The sequence below is a fragment of the Cotesia glomerata genome, linkage group LG6 (assembly GCF_020080835.1).
Source record: "Cotesia glomerata isolate CgM1 linkage group LG6, MPM_Cglom_v2.3, whole genome shotgun sequence".
Classification (NCBI taxonomy): domain Eukaryota; kingdom Metazoa; phylum Arthropoda; class Insecta; order Hymenoptera; family Braconidae; genus Cotesia; species Cotesia glomerata.
In genome coordinates, this window is record NC_058163.1 from 26,181,927 (window position 1) to 26,200,650 (window position 18,724).

At 29.0% G+C, this 18,724-nt stretch overlaps 3 protein-coding genes across 5 annotated transcripts; 2 read left to right on the plus strand and 1 right to left on the minus strand.

Moving 5' to 3' along the window:
• Positions 1 to 3,139: 3,139 nt before the first annotated feature.
• On the plus strand, positions 3,140 to 5,569 carry LOC123266753 (uncharacterized protein PB18E9.04c-like). Its single transcript, XM_044731150.1, has 3 exons — positions 3,140 to 3,335; positions 3,518 to 4,130; positions 4,551 to 5,569. The coding sequence occupies exons 1-3, from the start codon at positions 3,288 to 3,290 to the stop codon at positions 5,552 to 5,554; spliced, it is 1,665 nt and encodes a 554-aa protein (XP_044587085.1). The 5' UTR covers positions 3,140 to 3,287; the 3' UTR covers positions 5,555 to 5,569.
• LOC123266751 (zinc finger protein 583-like) lies at positions 5,560 to 9,791 on the minus strand. Of its 2 annotated transcripts, XM_044731149.1 has the most exons (4): positions 9,361 to 9,791; positions 8,873 to 9,256; positions 8,019 to 8,344; positions 5,560 to 7,889 (listed from the first exon to the last, which is right to left on the minus strand). In XM_044731149.1, the coding sequence occupies exons 1-4, from the start codon at positions 9,499 to 9,501 to the stop codon at positions 6,584 to 6,586; spliced, it is 2,157 nt and encodes a 718-aa protein (XP_044587084.1). In that variant the 5' UTR covers positions 9,502 to 9,791; the 3' UTR covers positions 5,560 to 6,583. The 2 variants fall into 2 exon arrangements, with proteins under 2 accessions (XP_044587084.1, XP_044587083.1); XM_044731148.1 differs by having other exon boundaries at positions 5,560 to 8,344.
• Positions 9,792 to 10,296: 505 nt separating this feature from the next.
• Positions 10,297 to 17,823, plus strand: LOC123266482 (neural Wiskott-Aldrich syndrome protein-like). Of its 2 annotated transcripts, XM_044730724.1 has the most exons (8): positions 10,297 to 10,422; positions 11,452 to 11,778; positions 11,919 to 12,067; positions 13,634 to 13,914; positions 14,025 to 14,318; positions 15,593 to 15,917; positions 16,084 to 16,473; positions 17,498 to 17,823. In XM_044730724.1, exons 3-8 carry the CDS (start codon positions 11,972 to 11,974, stop codon positions 17,750 to 17,752), a joined length of 1,641 nt encoding a protein of 546 aa, XP_044586659.1. In that variant the 5' UTR covers positions 10,297 to 10,422; positions 11,452 to 11,778; positions 11,919 to 11,971; the 3' UTR covers positions 17,753 to 17,823. The 2 variants fall into 2 exon arrangements, with proteins under 2 accessions (XP_044586659.1, XP_044586660.1); XM_044730725.1 differs by lacking the exons at positions 10,297 to 10,422; positions 11,452 to 11,778 and having other exon boundaries at positions 11,819 to 12,067.
• The last annotated feature ends 901 nt before the right edge of the window (positions 17,824 to 18,724 follow it).

Below are 18,724 nucleotides of genomic sequence, written 5' to 3' on the forward strand. Positions count from 1 at the left end.
TCTTATTTATTTCTTCTTTAGTTTAATAGGATATTTATACTCGAAAACAGCCGAGGCTCCGTTTTCATTCGTTATTGTTTACCGCTAAATTAAAAATTTTTAATTTCAACTTTACGCACGGCTTGGTACGTAAATAATACATTCCAGTTTTCAATCCAATTTCGGCTTCGCCTCGGGCATAATGACGCGCAGGGCCGAAAATTCAACTTTCGGCCCTCGTAGTGTAATATACTACTTCCCACTTTGAAGCCCGCACACTAACGCCCCCTTGCGCTTAGACCAGCGCATTATTGTACACCAAATATTTAAAAAATTCTAAAAAAATCGAGTTTAAATTAAAAAAAAAATTAACATTTGTATTTAAAAAATTCTAAAAAAATCAGTGAATTTTTTAAATACAAATTTATTACTGAGTTAATGATAAAAAAAAATTATAATAAGCTTACCAGAAATAAACAAAGCTGCCATGTTTATTTTTCAATGATTTATATACAAAATACAAAATTAACTAAACGTTTAAGAAATAAACCACATACTAACCTCGTAGTATTTTTAAATGAAATATTTATTAAAACTTTTCTTTTCTTAATAAACACAAAAATGAATTTTTAATCTGGAGAAAACTATTTCGTACACCAGCACCGTATAAATATTTGACAGTCTTACGGGTGTAACTAAACTATGTTGTAAGAAGATAATTTAATTTAATTTAAAAAAATATTTTTAGTTAATTAGTTGAAGAGTAGTGGAAAGATAATAAAAAGAAGACAATATTGAGTTATTTTTTTATTAATAATTGCGATGGATTAATAGATTATATCTATCTAAATATCGCACTAAATTATCAGGTATAATTCTAAATTAGCCAAATACAAATATCAGTTTTTGTATCAATTTTACACAAATAACATTCTTTTTGTTCACACATTTCTTCCTGTATTTTTTCATCTTAAATTAATTACAATTAAATTGTAATTAATAATAATAACTAATAATAAGAGATCATAAAATGCAATTTAGTTTGGTCGATGGCACTCTAAATCTCTATTAAGTCTTGCACTCCAGTCACACTAACACTTTTCAATTAATCAATAAAAAATAATAATAATTAATGTTAACTATCGGTCTAGTTAGATAAACATTACACACGATTCAATAATAATAATAATTATTTTTTTTTTTCACAATATATCTTTGGTCTTAATATTTATATCCTATCCATATACATATTTATACAAATATATAAACTAAATTTTCAATCACACCATTTCTATAATTAATTTTTGACTAATTGATTTATTAGAGCTATGGGGCGCGTTTGATTTAAGCCGAAAATATATATTAAAAATTTTAAATAAATACAAAATAATTTTGACTAAATTATCGCACAGCGATAATTATTGCACAGCGTTAATCCAATGAATAATATCAATTAAATCACATTAAAATTTTTTTTTCATCAATAAATTAATTAATTAATTAATTGCCAATAATTTAAGAATTTTTTAAACCATAGCTCCAAAAATAATAAATCAATTTAATGTCTTATGTCTTAATAAAAAGCAAAGAATATTATTTTAATATATTTATATAAAATAAAATAAATTGAATAATAAATATTATCGAATATAAAATATTTATCTATTGGAATCTTATGAAAAAATAGTTTAATAACGGAAACAAAGCTCCGTTATTTAATCTGTACTACACAAAAACTATAATAGTTAATATTTTTGATGTTCTTTCTTATTAAGTTTGTATATACTTATTATTTATTTATTTATATTTAAACCTTTCATTCTTTTTAAAACTCTTGCTCCCATTAGTCACAACTGCCTAGTTCAAATTATATTTTTAATAATAGTATTATTAATATTTATAAAAAAAAAATCTAGGCTAAAATCGGCTACGCAGTTCACTGTCTTCATATTCGATAATACTTTGTATCTGATAAAATATATACACCATTAATCTGAATATATTTATCAGTCTCTTAAACCACATTAAATCAAATCTTTATTCATATTTTTTTTTTTATATATGCATGTGGTATTTGTTGTGTGATCGGGGTTTTTTTTTGCTTGATTTTATCGTTTGATTATCTCAATTATTAAAATACAAAAAATTTTTCAGAGTTTTTAGATATTAATAGATGAAATCTATAAATAAATATATTTATGTAAAACGATACTTAATCAATTTTTTAAAGTGAACAAAACAGTGAATTTTTATCAGATTTACGGCAGTGTTTTTTATGTCTGCTGATAATAAGCGCGTGTACTTGTTTGATTTTTTTTGTAAATAATTAAAATAGTACTTTCTTTCTATATTTCAAAAATTTTATTTAAATAATAATTTAAAATTGAATTTTTTTTAAAATATTGTTAAAAGAATAATTACAATTTAATTTTTTTTATAAATTTTATTAGAAATTAATAAAAGTTTCAATTTTTTAACTTCCCGCTAAGAAAATTGAAAATTGTCTGTATGAATAAATTTTTTTATCTCAGGAATGTGGACAAGATAGGATCATAATAACAAAATTACATTATTATTTTTGCGACGTTTCGGTCATTTATTTGACCTTCCTCAGGCATCTGAAAATTTCACATGTTAATAACCAACAACATAACATAACAATTGTTACAAATACAATATTTACCATAATACGAATTCTAACAATCACTATCTTACATTGCACAGTTGCCTTAGTCATATAAATCTTTACAGAATTAATAAAACTGGTAAATTTATTAATTATTACAAACTCCACGTGTTGACTTTATTTCTGGAGTTTGTAATAATTAATAAATTTACCAGTTTTATTAATTCTGTAAAGATTTATAAGACTAAGGCAACTGTGCAATGTAAGATAGTGATTGTTAGAATTCGTATTATGGTAAATATTGTATTTGTAACAATTGTTATGTTATGTTGTTGGTTATTAACATGTGAAATTTTCAGATGCCTGAGGAAGGTCAAATAAATGACCGAAACGTCACAGAGTTATGATCCTATCTTGTCCACATTCCTGAGATAAAAAAATGTATTTATGATAACTATGGACGATAATATTACCTATAATTGTCTGTATGTATATATTATACATGAAGAGTATAGTAATTAGTGTATACTTTTCTAATTACTTATCCCTTAAGGCCATGATAAACATTTACGGACCCGATCCTTAGTTATCATTCACGTTCCGGTGCTTCAATACTAATTACAGTGTCTAAAGTAAAGTACCGAGATTTTTTTTAGTAAATCGAAAATTATTATTTACCACGATGTTGTTCTATTTATTTGTGATTTTATTCGCCAGTGCTCTTGTTCAGGTAATTATTGTAATTTTTTTTTTAAACATGAGTAACTTGTTCATATAAATTTTTAGGTTAAATCAAAATACTAATTCCTATCCACGTGTATTTGAACAATCATATTTTAGTAGATCCTAGTAGTTTTTTGTTTTTGATTCATTATGAAATTATTTAATTTAAAAAAAATGTTATTATAACAGGCAGCGCCAACAGAATCAACGATAACGGATTTGAAAGGAGTAATTGAAGAGATGACCACATTGAGACCATCGACTGTTAACGAAACAACATCAATTAAATCAACAGATGGTTCAATTAGTACTGTAACGCCAGAAACAACTAAAAATTCACCGATTACAGAAATTAAAATAAGTAGTACTACAACACCAACTACAAATGATGAAATTAGTACTTTGACACCAGAAACAACTACTGAATCATTCTTCGTGTCAACAACACCAAATGAATTGACTAAAGATAGTACAACTACTACTTTGACACCTAAAATAACTACAGAATCATTTATTGCTTCAACGACACCAATCGAATCGACTACAGATAGTACAACTACTACTTTGATACCTGAAATGATTACAGATGCACCAAGTACAGAAACTGAAATAAGTATTACTACAACACCAAGTACAAATGATGAAATTAGTACTTTGACACCAGAAACAACTACTAAATCATTCTTCGTGTCAACAACACCAAATGAATTGACTAAAGATAGTACAACTACTACTTTGACACCTAAAATAACTACAGAATCATTTATTGCTTCAACGACACCAATCGAATCGACTACAGATAGTACAACTACTACTTTCATACCTGAAATGATTACAGATGCACCAAGTACAGAAACTGAAATAAGTATTACTACAACACCAAGTAAAAATGATGAAATTAGTACTTTGACACCAGAAACAACTACTGAATCATTCTTCGTGTCAACAACACCAATCGAATCAACTACAGATAGTACAACTACTATTTTGATACCTGAAATGATTACAGAAGCACCAAGTACAGAAACTGAAATAAGTACTACTACAACACCAAGTAAAAATGATGAAATTAGTACTTTGACACCAGAAACAACTACTGAATCATTCTTCGGGTCAACAACACCAAATGAATTGACTAAAGATAGTCCAACTACTACTTTGACACCAGAAACAACTACTGAATCATTCTTCGTGTCAACAACACCAATGGAATCAACTACAGATAGTGCAACTACTACTTTGATACCTGAAATGATTACAGATGCACCAACTACAGAAACTGAAATAAGTATTACTATAACACCAACTACAAATGATGAAATTAGTACTTTGACACCAGAAACAACTACTGAATCGTTCTTCGTGTCAACAACACCAATCGAATCGACTACAGATAGTACAACTACTACTTTCATACCTGAAATGATTACAGATACACCAACTACAGAAACTAAAATAAGTATTACTACAATATCAAGTAAAAATGATGAAATTAGTAGTTTAACACCAGAAACAACTGCTGAATCATTCTTCGTGTCAACAACACCAAATGAATTGATTGAAGATAGTACAACTACTACTTTGACACCTGAAATAACTACAGAATCATTTATTGCTTCAACGACACCATTCGAATCAATTACAGATGGTGTATTTAGTACTTTAACGCCAGAATCATTCCCTGCTCTAACAACACCAATTGAATCAACTACAGGTGCACCAATTTCAGCATTTGAGGCTATTAATACAACACTGAACCCAGCTACTATTGGTGTAATCAGTACTTCAACAGCAGAAACTCCAACTACTGAAGAAACCGCAGAACAAAACAATCAAAGTACAGATACTGCTCACATTTTTCACACCAGTCAGTTTGTTCTGAAACACGAAACACCGGAATATTGCAATTGGTACCAAATTAATTGCCACAATCGTCTCAATAATCAAAGTTTATGTACATACTCATTGGTGGGAGATTGTAATAACTTTAAAGCTTATCAAATTTTGCCTATTAAACAATTGATTCGACCGTTTATATATATTCCATATACATTTAATTACCAGTATGTTCACAAGGAACAACGTTCCTACGGATGTAATTTATATCGAGTTAAATGCCAGCATTACTATTTTATTAATGTAACAACTGAACACTGTTATCATGAATACGTCAGTGAATGCTCTAATTATCGAATGATTCATGTCATTAATTCTTCATTCTATTAAATGAAAATTATAAAAATGTTTTCTACAATTTTAATTTTTCTATACATAAAATATAATCACTATTTGTATATTCTTGTATATACTAACAAAAAAAATACCAGAATTCTTGACTCTGTCCATAAATCATCAATAAAAGAATCTAAATAGATAAACAAATTTTTTAATTTATCCAAAACGCCGTTCCGTAATTTTCTATCACACTATTATGTTATCACCATCAATGTCAAATTAAAAATACTGTTTCCCGATATCAAGTTTTAGATTGTATTAATTTATCAGTTTGAAAAACCACACCCTCATCTTCATCCTTACCCTCCAAAATTAACTGACTCTCCCCAGCCTCAACCTTCAAGTCAACGACCACCAAAACCAACTGAATCTTTTCATCCTTTAAATCAACGTCCAACAAAACCAATAAATCTATCACCACTATCAACAACTAAAGAACCATCATCAAAAACAACTTCAGAAGTTGTTACAAGTTCAGGAGCAATTACTTAAAATTTGGAAAATTGAAAAAAAGAACTACGAAAAAAAATTTTTTAAATGATGTTTTTTTGGAATTACTTTTAAACGGCTTTACATATAAATTTTAAAAACTAAACAGCTCTTAACGTTAGCCAATCCCGTCGAAATCGGTTAATTCGTTCAAAAGTTCTAGCGGTTTTTCTCGAACAGCTCAAAAACGTAATGTCTAATTTTGAGCGCTTAAGTATATTATTAGCGGGAAGTTACAGAGATGGCCTGTAAGGTCAACCGTTGTTCCTAATTTCTTTTATTAATTTTCTTCAGAAAAAAATTTAAATTGAACTTTTTCCTAATTTCATTCAAAAAATAATTGCAATTAATTTTCCTTCAAAATAACTAATTAAATAATTTTTCAATTCAACGTTTGACTTAATTTATCAAATGAAAAAAAAAATAGTAAAGTCTAAGCAAGAACCTTGAAAAATACCAAACTTAAACAAGCACAATTTTGTGATTATTGCCATTAGGTAAGAGTACGTAGTACACACGCTTATCTTTATCTCATTGAAACTGTTGAACATTACCGTGATATTGATTGTTATCAAATGATCCATGTTGCTGCTGCCTAGTCTGGGAGTCATTTCTCTCAATAACGCTGTGAATTTCAGCGACGTTGTCATTAGGTTGCCCGTTAGTATTCGTAACCCCATTACTGGGGACACTTATCCCATTATTTTGAACTGTTGGTACTTGCTGGGGAGTTTGAGCTTGAGAGTTTGACAAACCACCGGGATTATTAGCATTAGCATTAGCATTCTTTCTATGCCGGGATTTGTGAGTTGTAAGATACTGCTTGACCGAGAAGGCCTTGTGACATTGATCACACTTGTACGGTAGCGGATCCGGGCAATTGTCCCCGTCGAGGGGCGCGTGAGTCCCCAGATGGACCAGGTAGTAATGCTTGACGACGAAAGACTTGCCACAAGTCTCACAAATATAAGGACCAGCTACCCCGTGAGTTTTCCGGTGCTTGTGCAGATTATCTTTGCGCGAGAAGCTTTTGCCACACATTTCACAATCATGCATTTTTTGCCCAGTATGAGAGACTGAGTGCCTCACCAGGTGTTCCTTGCGGCTGAAAGCTTTGGTACAGGTCGTACAAACGTAAGGTCTCTCCCCAGTATGAAGCTTCCGATGCTGGAACAAGTGTTCTTTCCTTTTGAAAGGCTTGCTGCAAATGTCGCAATTAAATGTCGCCAAGTTGGCGTTATTCTGAACGGAATCCTCCTTGCTGATGTCCGTAATGTCACTTATTATCGGAGAATTGGGGCACTGGTGGTTGTTCATTTGACTGTCAGAGTCGAATGTTTTTCCACACTCCCGGCACGCCAAGCCTCGGGTAGTCTGACAGATAACTTGGGGATTAACGGTAATCAATGTCGTCGGCTCGGGACACGAACGAATTCGAAGAAATTCTGATATCTGTCCGATAGAATTACGCGACAGTGCATCGTCTGTTGAACTTTTAATATAATCTCTGAAGTCCTTGGTTTCGTCACTCGATTGCTGGGCATTAGGATTAAGTCCGGCTTCTTTAAATCCCAAGCTGAGGAACACCTCTGGCGTACCCTGATGGACAGTTGCGTAATTCTGCTGTACATTTTCATTTGGCGAATTAATACTACTAGAGTCCACAACTTCTGATTTTAGTGTCCTCTGATTTTGATCCGTCGCTATTTCTGCTTTTATTAACACGTTATTATTCTGATGCGTTTGATTCTCTTGCGGTGACATTCGCACTTGTTTTTCTATTTGCAGTCTCTTCTCAAATTCACGAATTTGCATTTGGGTCATTTGACACTGCTGAGGCTGTTGGATCTGCTGGGGCTGAGGAGCCTGTTGATTTTGTTGAGCCTGGTTCTGATTTTGAGGTTGTTGTTGTTGTTGTTGTTGTTGTTGTTGTTGTTGTTGTTGTTGCTGCTGCTGTTGTTGTTGTTGCTGCTGTTGTTGTTGTTGTTGTTGTTGTTGTTGTTGTTGTTGTTGCTGCTGTTGCTGTTGCTGTTGCTGTTGCTGCTGTTGCTGCTGTTGCTGCTGCTGATTGGGTGTCACTTGTACCTGTCGCGTGCTCTGCAGCTGGTTAATTTGACTTTGGCTTGATATTTGATTTTGAACTTGAATATGCTGGGCTTGCTGCTGATCAGCAAGCCGATTTCCATGGGTAGGCTGATGTTGTGGAGACACTTGGGAGGTTTGTTGCTGATAACTGTAATGAGTTTCTGCTGTAGCTTCAACTACTGCCGCAGCTACTCCTCCAGGTTGCATCTGGAAGATATTTTTTATCAGAACGTTTAATAATTTCAAGGGCTTATATAAGTACACTGAAGATTTATAAAAAATTAATTTTTTTTTTTATTTCATTCAAATTTGAGGAAAAAATTTTTATTATAAATTTAAAAAAAATTTTTTGAAGCTATTTTTTTAAAAATAAATGTTTTCATAATCTCTTCAAACACTCGTTAATATTTTATAAAAAAAAAATTTTGTACAAAAAATAGAGAGATAATTATTTTTAAATAAAAAGAAATCATTATTAAAATTAAAAGTGAATTCTATATATACATATATTTTCATATCAATTAAATTTAAAACTTAAAAAAAAAATGATACTAAAATCAGCAGATATCTGACAATTTTTTTTATTATTATTATTATAAATCAATTATAAAAACAAATATTTTTAAAAAATCTGCACTTGCAATTTTAAAAATTTTCTAAATAGAATTTGTTTATTAAAATTTTTTCACAATAATTAAAAAAAATCCCTTTTTTGGCCATCCAAAAAAGTCATACCTGCATGGCACACTTGTACTGTTGGACCCTAGCTTGAACCCCGCTAATAATTTGAATATTAGAAGCATTAAGATTGCTAACAACTACCGGCTGGTGCTGAGCTTGCTGCGGCTCTATAACAATCTGGCTCGGCACCGCTGGAACTGTCACAATTTTCTCAATCTTAAGCGGGTCTTCTGGAACCGGCGACTGGTGTTCTTTCTCCGTGCTCTTCACATAAACTTTGCCCTCCTTCAGAAAGTCCTCAGAGAATCTCAGAGACGTAAAGTAGGACTCCAGCATGCCCTCAGCACTGACCACAGTCTCGCGAAACTCAATGAAGCTCTCCAGCTTTCTGACACATTCATGACACACTATCTTTGGCAACGAGTCTTCTTCAAGTACCTGAAGAAAAATATTCCATTACACATTTTATTATTTTATCATTATAAATTAAATCATTAATTTATTTATTATTGAATTAAATTAAAAAATAAATAATTCCATACCTGGACAGGTAAATAAGTTTGTATCTTAGTCTGCAACTGTCTTCTACGTCCCTCGTCGCGGAATATGTTCATTTTATTGCCCTCGCTGCTGGTGCACAGTCGACACAGCTCATAATAATTAACTCTGCGGTATCCAGACATCGCTATCACCCAGCAAACGCGTTACAACTCTCTATAGGTGTGTAATAATAATTATTATATTATTACTTAAACTAATATTTTTTTTTTCCCGCGCAAAAATAACTCAAAACTAATTATTAACACTAATGGCATTTATTGCCACAAAACACCCCTACACCGACACTATCATCACTATTGTTACATTTATTATCCGATAATGCACGACATTATTTGTTGACATGATAGGTGAACAAGTTGTGTCCACTTGCGGCCATTTGCAATCTGCGCCCGCGAGAAAATTAAAATGAATAAAAAAAACATCTTCCTTCTCTCTCTACTCCCTCTATCAATCTAATCAGTTACTTTTTTATTTATTTTTTTTTTTTTTTTATAAAGCCCGCCAAATAATTCAAACGCGCTTTTTTATAATACTGAAGTTAGCTGACGTTTTTAATAATTAAATTAGAAAAAGAAATATTTTAAAAAAATTGCATTTATAATTTTTAAAGTTTTTTACAAAAGAACATTTTTTTTTCTTATTTTTTGTAGTCATTTTTTCAATAAAAAAAATTTTAAATGTCGGCTAAATTTTCATACTTTTTTTGGGCTCATTTTAAAAAGTAAAAAAAAAATTAATTGAATTATTATTATTGTTGATATTGTTATTGTCATGAAATAATTATTAAATAACAATAATAATAAATTTCTATTAATATTTATATTTTATTATTCACCAATGCGTCATCATGACTCACATACATGCAAACTTTATTTATTAGCTTTCCATCTTCGGCGCAGCCTTGATTTTGTCGATAAATTAATCAATAACATTTAATCACCGATAAAAGTATACAATAATCGAAAAACAAAAAACGCCTGGAGCGATAACACCGGAATTTTTTAGTTGATAATCGTGCCATTGTATGTTTTATAAACTAAAAGGTTAGTTTAAATTAATTTAATGACAATTAAGTTGACAGAAATTAGAAATTTTTAGCTATTAAATTATTATGAATAATTGTTAATATAAAAATTCTAAATGTGAAAATTAATAAAAATTACAAGTGAAAATTTTTAGAGGCATTTATTGTAATTGATTTGTTAATAAAATTTTCAAAATTGACAGCTGACGGCTAACTTCAGTATTATTAATATTAACCAAAAGGTATTTATTTTTTTTATTGTCATTGAAAAAAAAATATATTTACAAATGTTAGTATAAATTTTTAAACTTTTACAAAATTTAGATTTTTTTTTATTTAAAAACAATGTCATTAAAGCAGTTACTTGATCATTTTTTAAACAAAAAAATTTTTCTCAAAAAATTATTTACAAAAAATTGCATTTTTAATTTTTTAAAATTTCTACATGTTAACTTTTTCTTTGCCATTATTTATTTGTTAAAAAAATTATTAAAATTATGAAAATTAATTTTGCAGATATTTAATAATTTTTAGAATTTTTTTAACAAATAAATTATTGCAAAAAACATTATAAAAAAAAATTGACATGAAGAAATTTAAAAAATTTTAAAATGCATTTTTTTTAATAATCTTTTGGAAGAAATTTGTTTGTTAAAAAAAAATTAAAAAATGGTCAAGTGACTGCTAACTTTTTCACAAATTAATTTTCATTTAAAAACAATAATATTGAAGTTATCTGTCGACTATTTTTTAATTTTATTAAAAAAAAAATTTGTTCCGAAAAATTATTTAAAAAAAATTGCATTTTTAATTTATTAAAATTTCTAAATGTCAATTTTTTTTATTTAGCAATTTATTTATTTATTTATTAGAAAAATGATAAAATATCAGCTAAATTAATTTTCATAAAAAAAATGTCATTTTTATTTCTAATAAAATACGATGTCAAGGGAAAAGTACCTATTAATTAATATTTTTAATTAATAAAAGTAATTATTGCCTTGATACGTATTAAAGTGTTGTGTATATTTTTTTTTAATGTGTATAGCGACAATTGACGTGATATATTTTGTCGCAAGAATGGAGGAATGATGGAACAAGGTCCAAACGAACCGGATGCATGGGAATGTCATCAAACCGTCATTTGAGTTTCCTGTTTGAGTGTTGAGAGACACCACTTCGTGGGTGGTGTTTTACTACTGATACTGGTAACTAGTGTACTTGTACTTGGTTAATGTAGTAGTTGTAAGTTGTAAGACTCATCTGAAACATCAGAGCAGAGAAGATTTTAGTTTAGCAACTACGAGTTTAACTTTAAGAGCAACTATAAATGTTTTCATTAAAGTGGCAAACGGACGGGCATTTAACTTACCATGTAATTATTATTAATTATTTATTTTAATTACTGCGGTTGATTAAAAAATTAATTTTGTAAATTTACAACAATAACAATGATAAATATGTTTTTTGACATGTCCATTATTGTACGTGTATTTTTAAATACACGAAAACCAGGGAACAGTAGATAGTGATGAACATAACCTGGAAATAATTATATTGATGAGAAAATGAAGTCGACGGGTGCGAAAGAGCATCGGGGATGTGTGCTCCTCAAACCAGAGGAAAATGAAGAGATTTTTCGATTAATTGGTAATCGTTGTCAGGTAAATTATTTAGTGAAACAGTGAATATTATTTATGAATTTGTTTCTAATGATAAGTAAGAGTGTCTGTGAATTTTTAACGTTTAATTATCCCTAACACTGACCTACATTTCTGTCGAGTACTAAGTGTGAGAATATTTTCAGTTTTATTTTTTACTGTATTGTTTTATTGCCCTCAATTTTCACCATGACATTTTATACTTTATATTCAGTGGTACAATGAGAGATAAAAAATCGTTTGGTGTGTAAGTATGTGCTGTGAGAATGTCTGTGTGTGTTATTCTTTTCTGTATGCCTGTCGGTTGATAAAGATTGAGTGTCATTGACAGGCACTATATTTTTTTTTAGTTTATTTTTATCTAACGACCACCAAGCGATTTTTTATATGTAAAAATATCTTTTGATTTATCGATATTATTTTTATTTCAATCTTGTATTTTGTACTTGGGAACTTTTTCTTCGTTTGATATAAATATAAATATTTTTTTATAAATTAGAGTAATTTATTAAAAAATATTTTTTATTTATTATTTATAATTTTATTAAAAATTATGTGAAATTAATTAATATCGAGTAATCTTGCAGTCTTGTGAACCATAAAAAATTAAAATTTTGCTTTATTAATTACTGATTTTTGTTAAATTGTACTGTATTTTCTTAAATATTGATGTTTTTCAAGATATAAGCTCATCCTGATGTTACACTCATCAAGAGCTTTCATTTGAGTACCCACTTGCATTTTTTTATATATTTTTCATATATACATGTATTCATATATATAATATATATATAAATATATGAAAAATTGATGTGGGTACTCAAATGAAAGGTCTCGATGAGTGTAACATCAAAATGAGCTTATATCTTAAAAAATGTCAATAGTTCACAAGATACAAGGTTATTTCTTAATTATTGATATTTTTAAAGATATAAAGTCATCCCGATGTTACACTCATCAAGACCTTTCATTTAAGTACCCACATGCATTTTTGATATATTTTTCATATATACATATATATAATATATATAAATATACAAAATATATGAAAAATTGATGTGGGTACTCAAATGAAAGGTCTCGATGAGCGTAACATCGAAATGAGCTTATAACTTAAAAAATGTCAATCGTGCACAAGATACAAGGTCATTTCTTAATTATTGATATTTTTAAAAATATAAGCTCATTCCGATGTTACACTCATCGAGACCTTTCATTTGAGTACCCACATGCATTTTTGATATATTTTTCATGTATACATATATGTAATATATATAAATATATAAAATATATGAAAAATTGATGTGGGTACTCAAATGAAAGGTCTCGATAAGTGTAATATCAAGATGAGCTTATATCTTTAAAAATGTCAATAGTTCACAAGATACAAGGTCATTTCTTAATTATGTATCTAGAGAATGATTAATATGAAACCTTTTAAAGGCACAAATTCAAATCAAGACCTTTGCAATGACACTAAATTCAACTCAAAAAACCGATTTTATCATATAACTATTCTCGACACAAAACTTTTCTTATTCTCTTAATAATATAGATAATTTTTTACAGTGCCTAGCAGCGGGTGTAATTCAATTGTATTTAACAGAATTACCCGACCACCGAGAATGGATAAAAAAAAATACCGGAATAATAACATTGATACGGGATAACCCGAAAAGAAGTTATTTTCTACGATTATATTGTCCTCAAAGAAAAGCAATGCTGTGGGAACAAGAGCTGTACAATTCGATGGACTACAATGCTCCGCTGAGATATTTCCATACATTTGAAGGCGAAGAATGTATGGTTGCATTTAATTTTGCTAATGAAACCGAAGCCGTTATTATGAGGTAATTACTTAATTTAGAAAATTACCGTAATAGACCATTTACTTAACTTTTAAATAATTAAATGATTATAATGATGATGATGATGATGATAATGATAACATTGTTCGTAGGAATATTATTTTAGAAAGACTCAATAGCAATAAACAGAGGCGGCAGGAGCGTAAAACTAGAATAGAAACAGATACTCAGCAAAAAGTAGTCACGTTGCCAAGGAGGAGTCCCAATAGCTCGACTAATTTTTTTTCTTCGACCACCAGTGTCAATATGATCAACGGGTCCTCATCTTCGGTGAGTGTCAACGGGGGTTTGTCTGGTAGTGCGATGTATTTGAGGAAGAAAAAGCGTGAGAAAGATCACAAAAGAAAATTAACTGTAGCTGATATTAGTCAACCTTCAAATTTTAGGTAATTATTTTAAATATTACTTACAAAATATAAAATTATTATTAAAAAAAAAAAAATAATAAAAACTATTATTTTTAAAACTAGCTGATTTTTTTGATTAAATTAGAACTAAAAAATGTTTTTTTTTAAATACATTTTTAGTTTTTAAACTTTTTTTTACAAATGAAATATTATTTAATAATTTTTTCAATAAAAAAAAATTCTAAAAATTTTTTTAAACGTTCTTTTGAATGATGTTGAAATTGAGAATAATAATAAAGTTAGCCGACATTTTTTATTTTTTTATTTTTTTCAATAATTAAATTATAACAAAAAAAATTTTTTTTAAATTGCACTTGCAGTTTTTTTGCAAAAGAAATTTTTTTTTTATTTTTTTTTAATAATTTTTTTAATAAAAAAAAATTTTTTAGATCTCGGCTAACTTAATTTTCATAAAATGACAGACATTTAGTAATTTTAAAAATTTTTCTAACAAATAAATTATAGCAAAAAAAATGTATTTAAAAAATTTCATCTCTAGGAGCTTTAAAAAATTATAAGTGCAATTTTTGAAAAATAATTTTCTAGACCTAATTTATTTAGAAAAAAAAAGAATAAAAAAATTGTCAAATGTCTGCTAATTGCAGATGAAAATAAAATTAGCCATCTAAAAATTTTTGTAATTTATGTTATTGAAAAATCATTAAAAGAAAAAATTTCACTTGTAAAAAATTTCAAAAACTATAAGTGCAATTTTTTAAAAATATTTTTTGTTCTAATTTAATTAATAAAAAAAAAAATCAAATATTTTTTGTCGGCTAATTTTAGTATCATAATTTATAATAATAAAATTAGCTGAGATTTTTGATTTTTTTATTTTGCTTAATTTATTAAATTATAACTAAAAAATTGCACTTATAGTTTTTGAAGTTTTTAACAAATGAAAAAAATTTTTTCTATTTTTTTCTAATAATTCTTTAATAAAAAAAAAAATCATAAAATTTTTTAGATGTCGGCTAACTTAATTTTCATTCATAATTTATGAAAATTAAGTTAGCCGACATTTAAAAATAAAAAAAATTTTTTTGATTAAAAAAATGAAGAAAAAAAAATTGTTATTTGTTAAAAACTTGAAAAACTACAAGTGCAATTTTTTTGTTCTAATTTAATTATTAAAAAAAAAAATTAAAACATCAGCTAACTTTAGTATCATTTATAATTTTAGGGTTATTATTGTAAAAATATTTTACTAGCTTGTAAAAAATTAATTATAATTTTTTTTTTAATTTTTACAGACACGTAGTGCATTTAGGTAGTAACACCAGTAAATGTATCGACCCAGAGTCAATAGATCCAACATTAAGAAAATTTTTCGACGTAGCTGGTGTGACACAGCGGCAACTAACAAGCCGTGAGACCCGTGACTTTATTTACGATTTTATTCGTGGCCACGGCGGAATAACAGCTGTGAAAAATGAATTAGGTTTAACAAGTACTTCGGTTCCAACATCCGCAGATAACAATCATCATCCCTTACCTCCCCCGCCACCGACAGCAGACAATCCACCACCGATACCAGCGCGAACGGTCCCCGTTACCAGCAGTCCGGGAATAAATAATGTAAGTACTTATATTATCAATACAGTAACAATTACAGTACATACCAGTAGCATCATTACGTGTGATGCGTATTAAATTACAGAATTAATATAGTAGGATAAGTAGCAGATAATAAATATTTAACATGCAAGAGGTCTCACGTATTGTGTCACACGTTTATTTATAGAACCAATCGCGGACTACGAGACCTTTGCCTCCAGCACGGACAAACGTCCCGCCACCCCCGCCAAGCGCTCCACCTGCACACAGGACTCTGCCGTCGAGGCCACCACCGCCGGCAGGATCACCCGCACTGCCTCCGCCGCCTCCCACGGTTCCGCCGCCGCCGCCTAGGAGCAGCTCAAGTATATCCAATGTGTCGAATTCTTCGGGCAGTGCTCCAGCTCCTCCACCTCCGCCACCTCCACCACCTCCTCTTCCGGAGCTCAATGCGGACAGTAGTCCCGCGAGTAATTTTAATTCTTCGTCGTCTTCTATTAGTGGTAATAATAACGGTGAATTTAACGACTTGAGGCCGAAACTTATGGATGCAATTAGAAATGGCACTACTCTTAAGGTGAGTTTATTGTTTTACAAGTTGGTAATTGGTTGTTACTTCTATTTATTAGCCGTGAGAAATTTCTTTTTTTTTAATATTCCTTATTTATTTTATAAAATACTAGTAATTTTGCAATCACTTATGAACTATAAAAAATTAAAATTTTGGTTTATTAAGTAATGAATTTTGTTAAATTGCACTGTACTTTCTTAAATATTGACCTTTTTAAAGATATAACCTCATCCTGATGTTACACTCATCAAGAGCTTTCATTTGAGTACCCACATGCATTTTTGATATATTTTTCATATATACATATATATAGTATATATAAATATATGAAATATATGAAAAATTGATGTGGGTACTCAAATGAAAGGTCTCGATGAGTGTAACATCGAAATGAGCTTATATCTTTAAAAATGTCAATATTTCACAAGATACAAGGTCATTTCTTAATTATGTAACATATATTTTAAAGGTATAAGCTCATTTTGATGTTACATTCATCAAGAGCTTTCCTTTGAGTACCCACTTGCATTTTTGATATATTTTTCATATATACATATATATAATATATATAAATATATGAAAAATTGATGTGGGTATTCAAATGAAAGGTCTTGATGAGTGTAACGTCGGGTCGAGCTTATATCTTTTAAAATATCATTAGTTGACAAAATAGCAATGTCATTTCTTAATTATTGATATTTTCAAATATGTAAGCTCATCCCGATGTTACACTCATCAAGAGCTTTCATTTGAGTACCCACTTGCATTTTTGATATATTTTTCATATATACATATATATAGTATATATAAATATATAAAATATATGAAAAATTGATGTGGGTACTCAAATGAAAGGTCTTGATAAGTGTAATGTCGGGGTGAGCTTATATCTTTAAAAATTTCAATATTTCACAAGATACAAGGTAATTTCTTAATTATAATTAAATTGTTACAAAAATCTAAAAAATTTTTAAATGTCTAAAATTCAGTATCTTAATTTTTCCCCTAACAAATTTAAAAAAAATTACAGAAAGTCGAGCAAACAGAAAAGAAGACAACTCCCATTATGGACTCAAGAAGTGATTTACTAAATCAAATAAGGCAAGGAATCGAATTAAAACCCGTGGTTAATGAACCAAAACCAACTTCGATAGGAGTCGCTCAAGGTGGACTGGCCTCGGCTCTGTCGGCAGCTTTAGCCGAGCGTTCGCGTTTGCTCGGTTACACTGGGGACAGTCAAGACTCGAGCAGTGGCACCAGTGATGACGATGAGTGGGACGATTAGATTTAAATACTAAGTATTTTAAAATAAAAATGCCAACAAACCTTTGGAGTGAAGTGAAAATTATATAGTGACTATATATCCATTTGGTTGATTAATATAACCAAGGTTATCATCATTATTCTTATTATTATTACTATTAATAACATGAATATATTTTTGGTAAGCGTGTATTTATTTTATAAACATATATTATGTATTTATTACTATTTTTAATTAGCACGCTTCAGCCAATCGCTCACGGTATTGAGTTATTAATCGTCAGTGTTTATTTAAATTAATTAAATAATATTTTTTTAGTTTATTTCTTCTCTAGATACTGAATAAGTAACGCCGTAATTGTTGGCCTAATCTAATGTCATTTAAATCGTCATATCATGCGTTTTATTTACATTCGACTGCACATGTATACATATGTATATAAAAATTGTCGAGTTTTATTTTTTTTTTTTTTTTCCGTAAGTAAGTCTTACAGAAAAAAAAAGGTGATTATTAAAATGTATAAAGGGTAAAGTGTGTAAGAAAAATTTTATTAGATATAAATTATAAAATTTATCTATTCACCACTAAGGAGAAATCCTAGTCAAGCTTCATAAGATTACGTAAATTAATTAGTTATAAATTTACTGTTATTTTTTTTTTTATTTCTTTTAACTTAAAAATTTTAAGTTTATTCCAAATAAGAAAATTTATACTTGACACAATTTTGGTATCAGACGTCTTGATCCTCCGACAAAATATCCCCAACAAAATATCAAAAAAAAAAAAAAAAAAAAATATCTCTGGACAAAAAATCTCCGAGGTTCAATATCACTGCGATAAAATATTTAATAGTATATTACACCCCTTGGGAAGGAAAATAAGAAAAGCCTCAGATCACATGTAATTGTTGGCCAAGGCGAAGCCGAGGTCAATCAACATGTGATCTGAGGTTTTCTTTTTTACTTCCCAAGGGCTGTATAATATTTTTTTGTC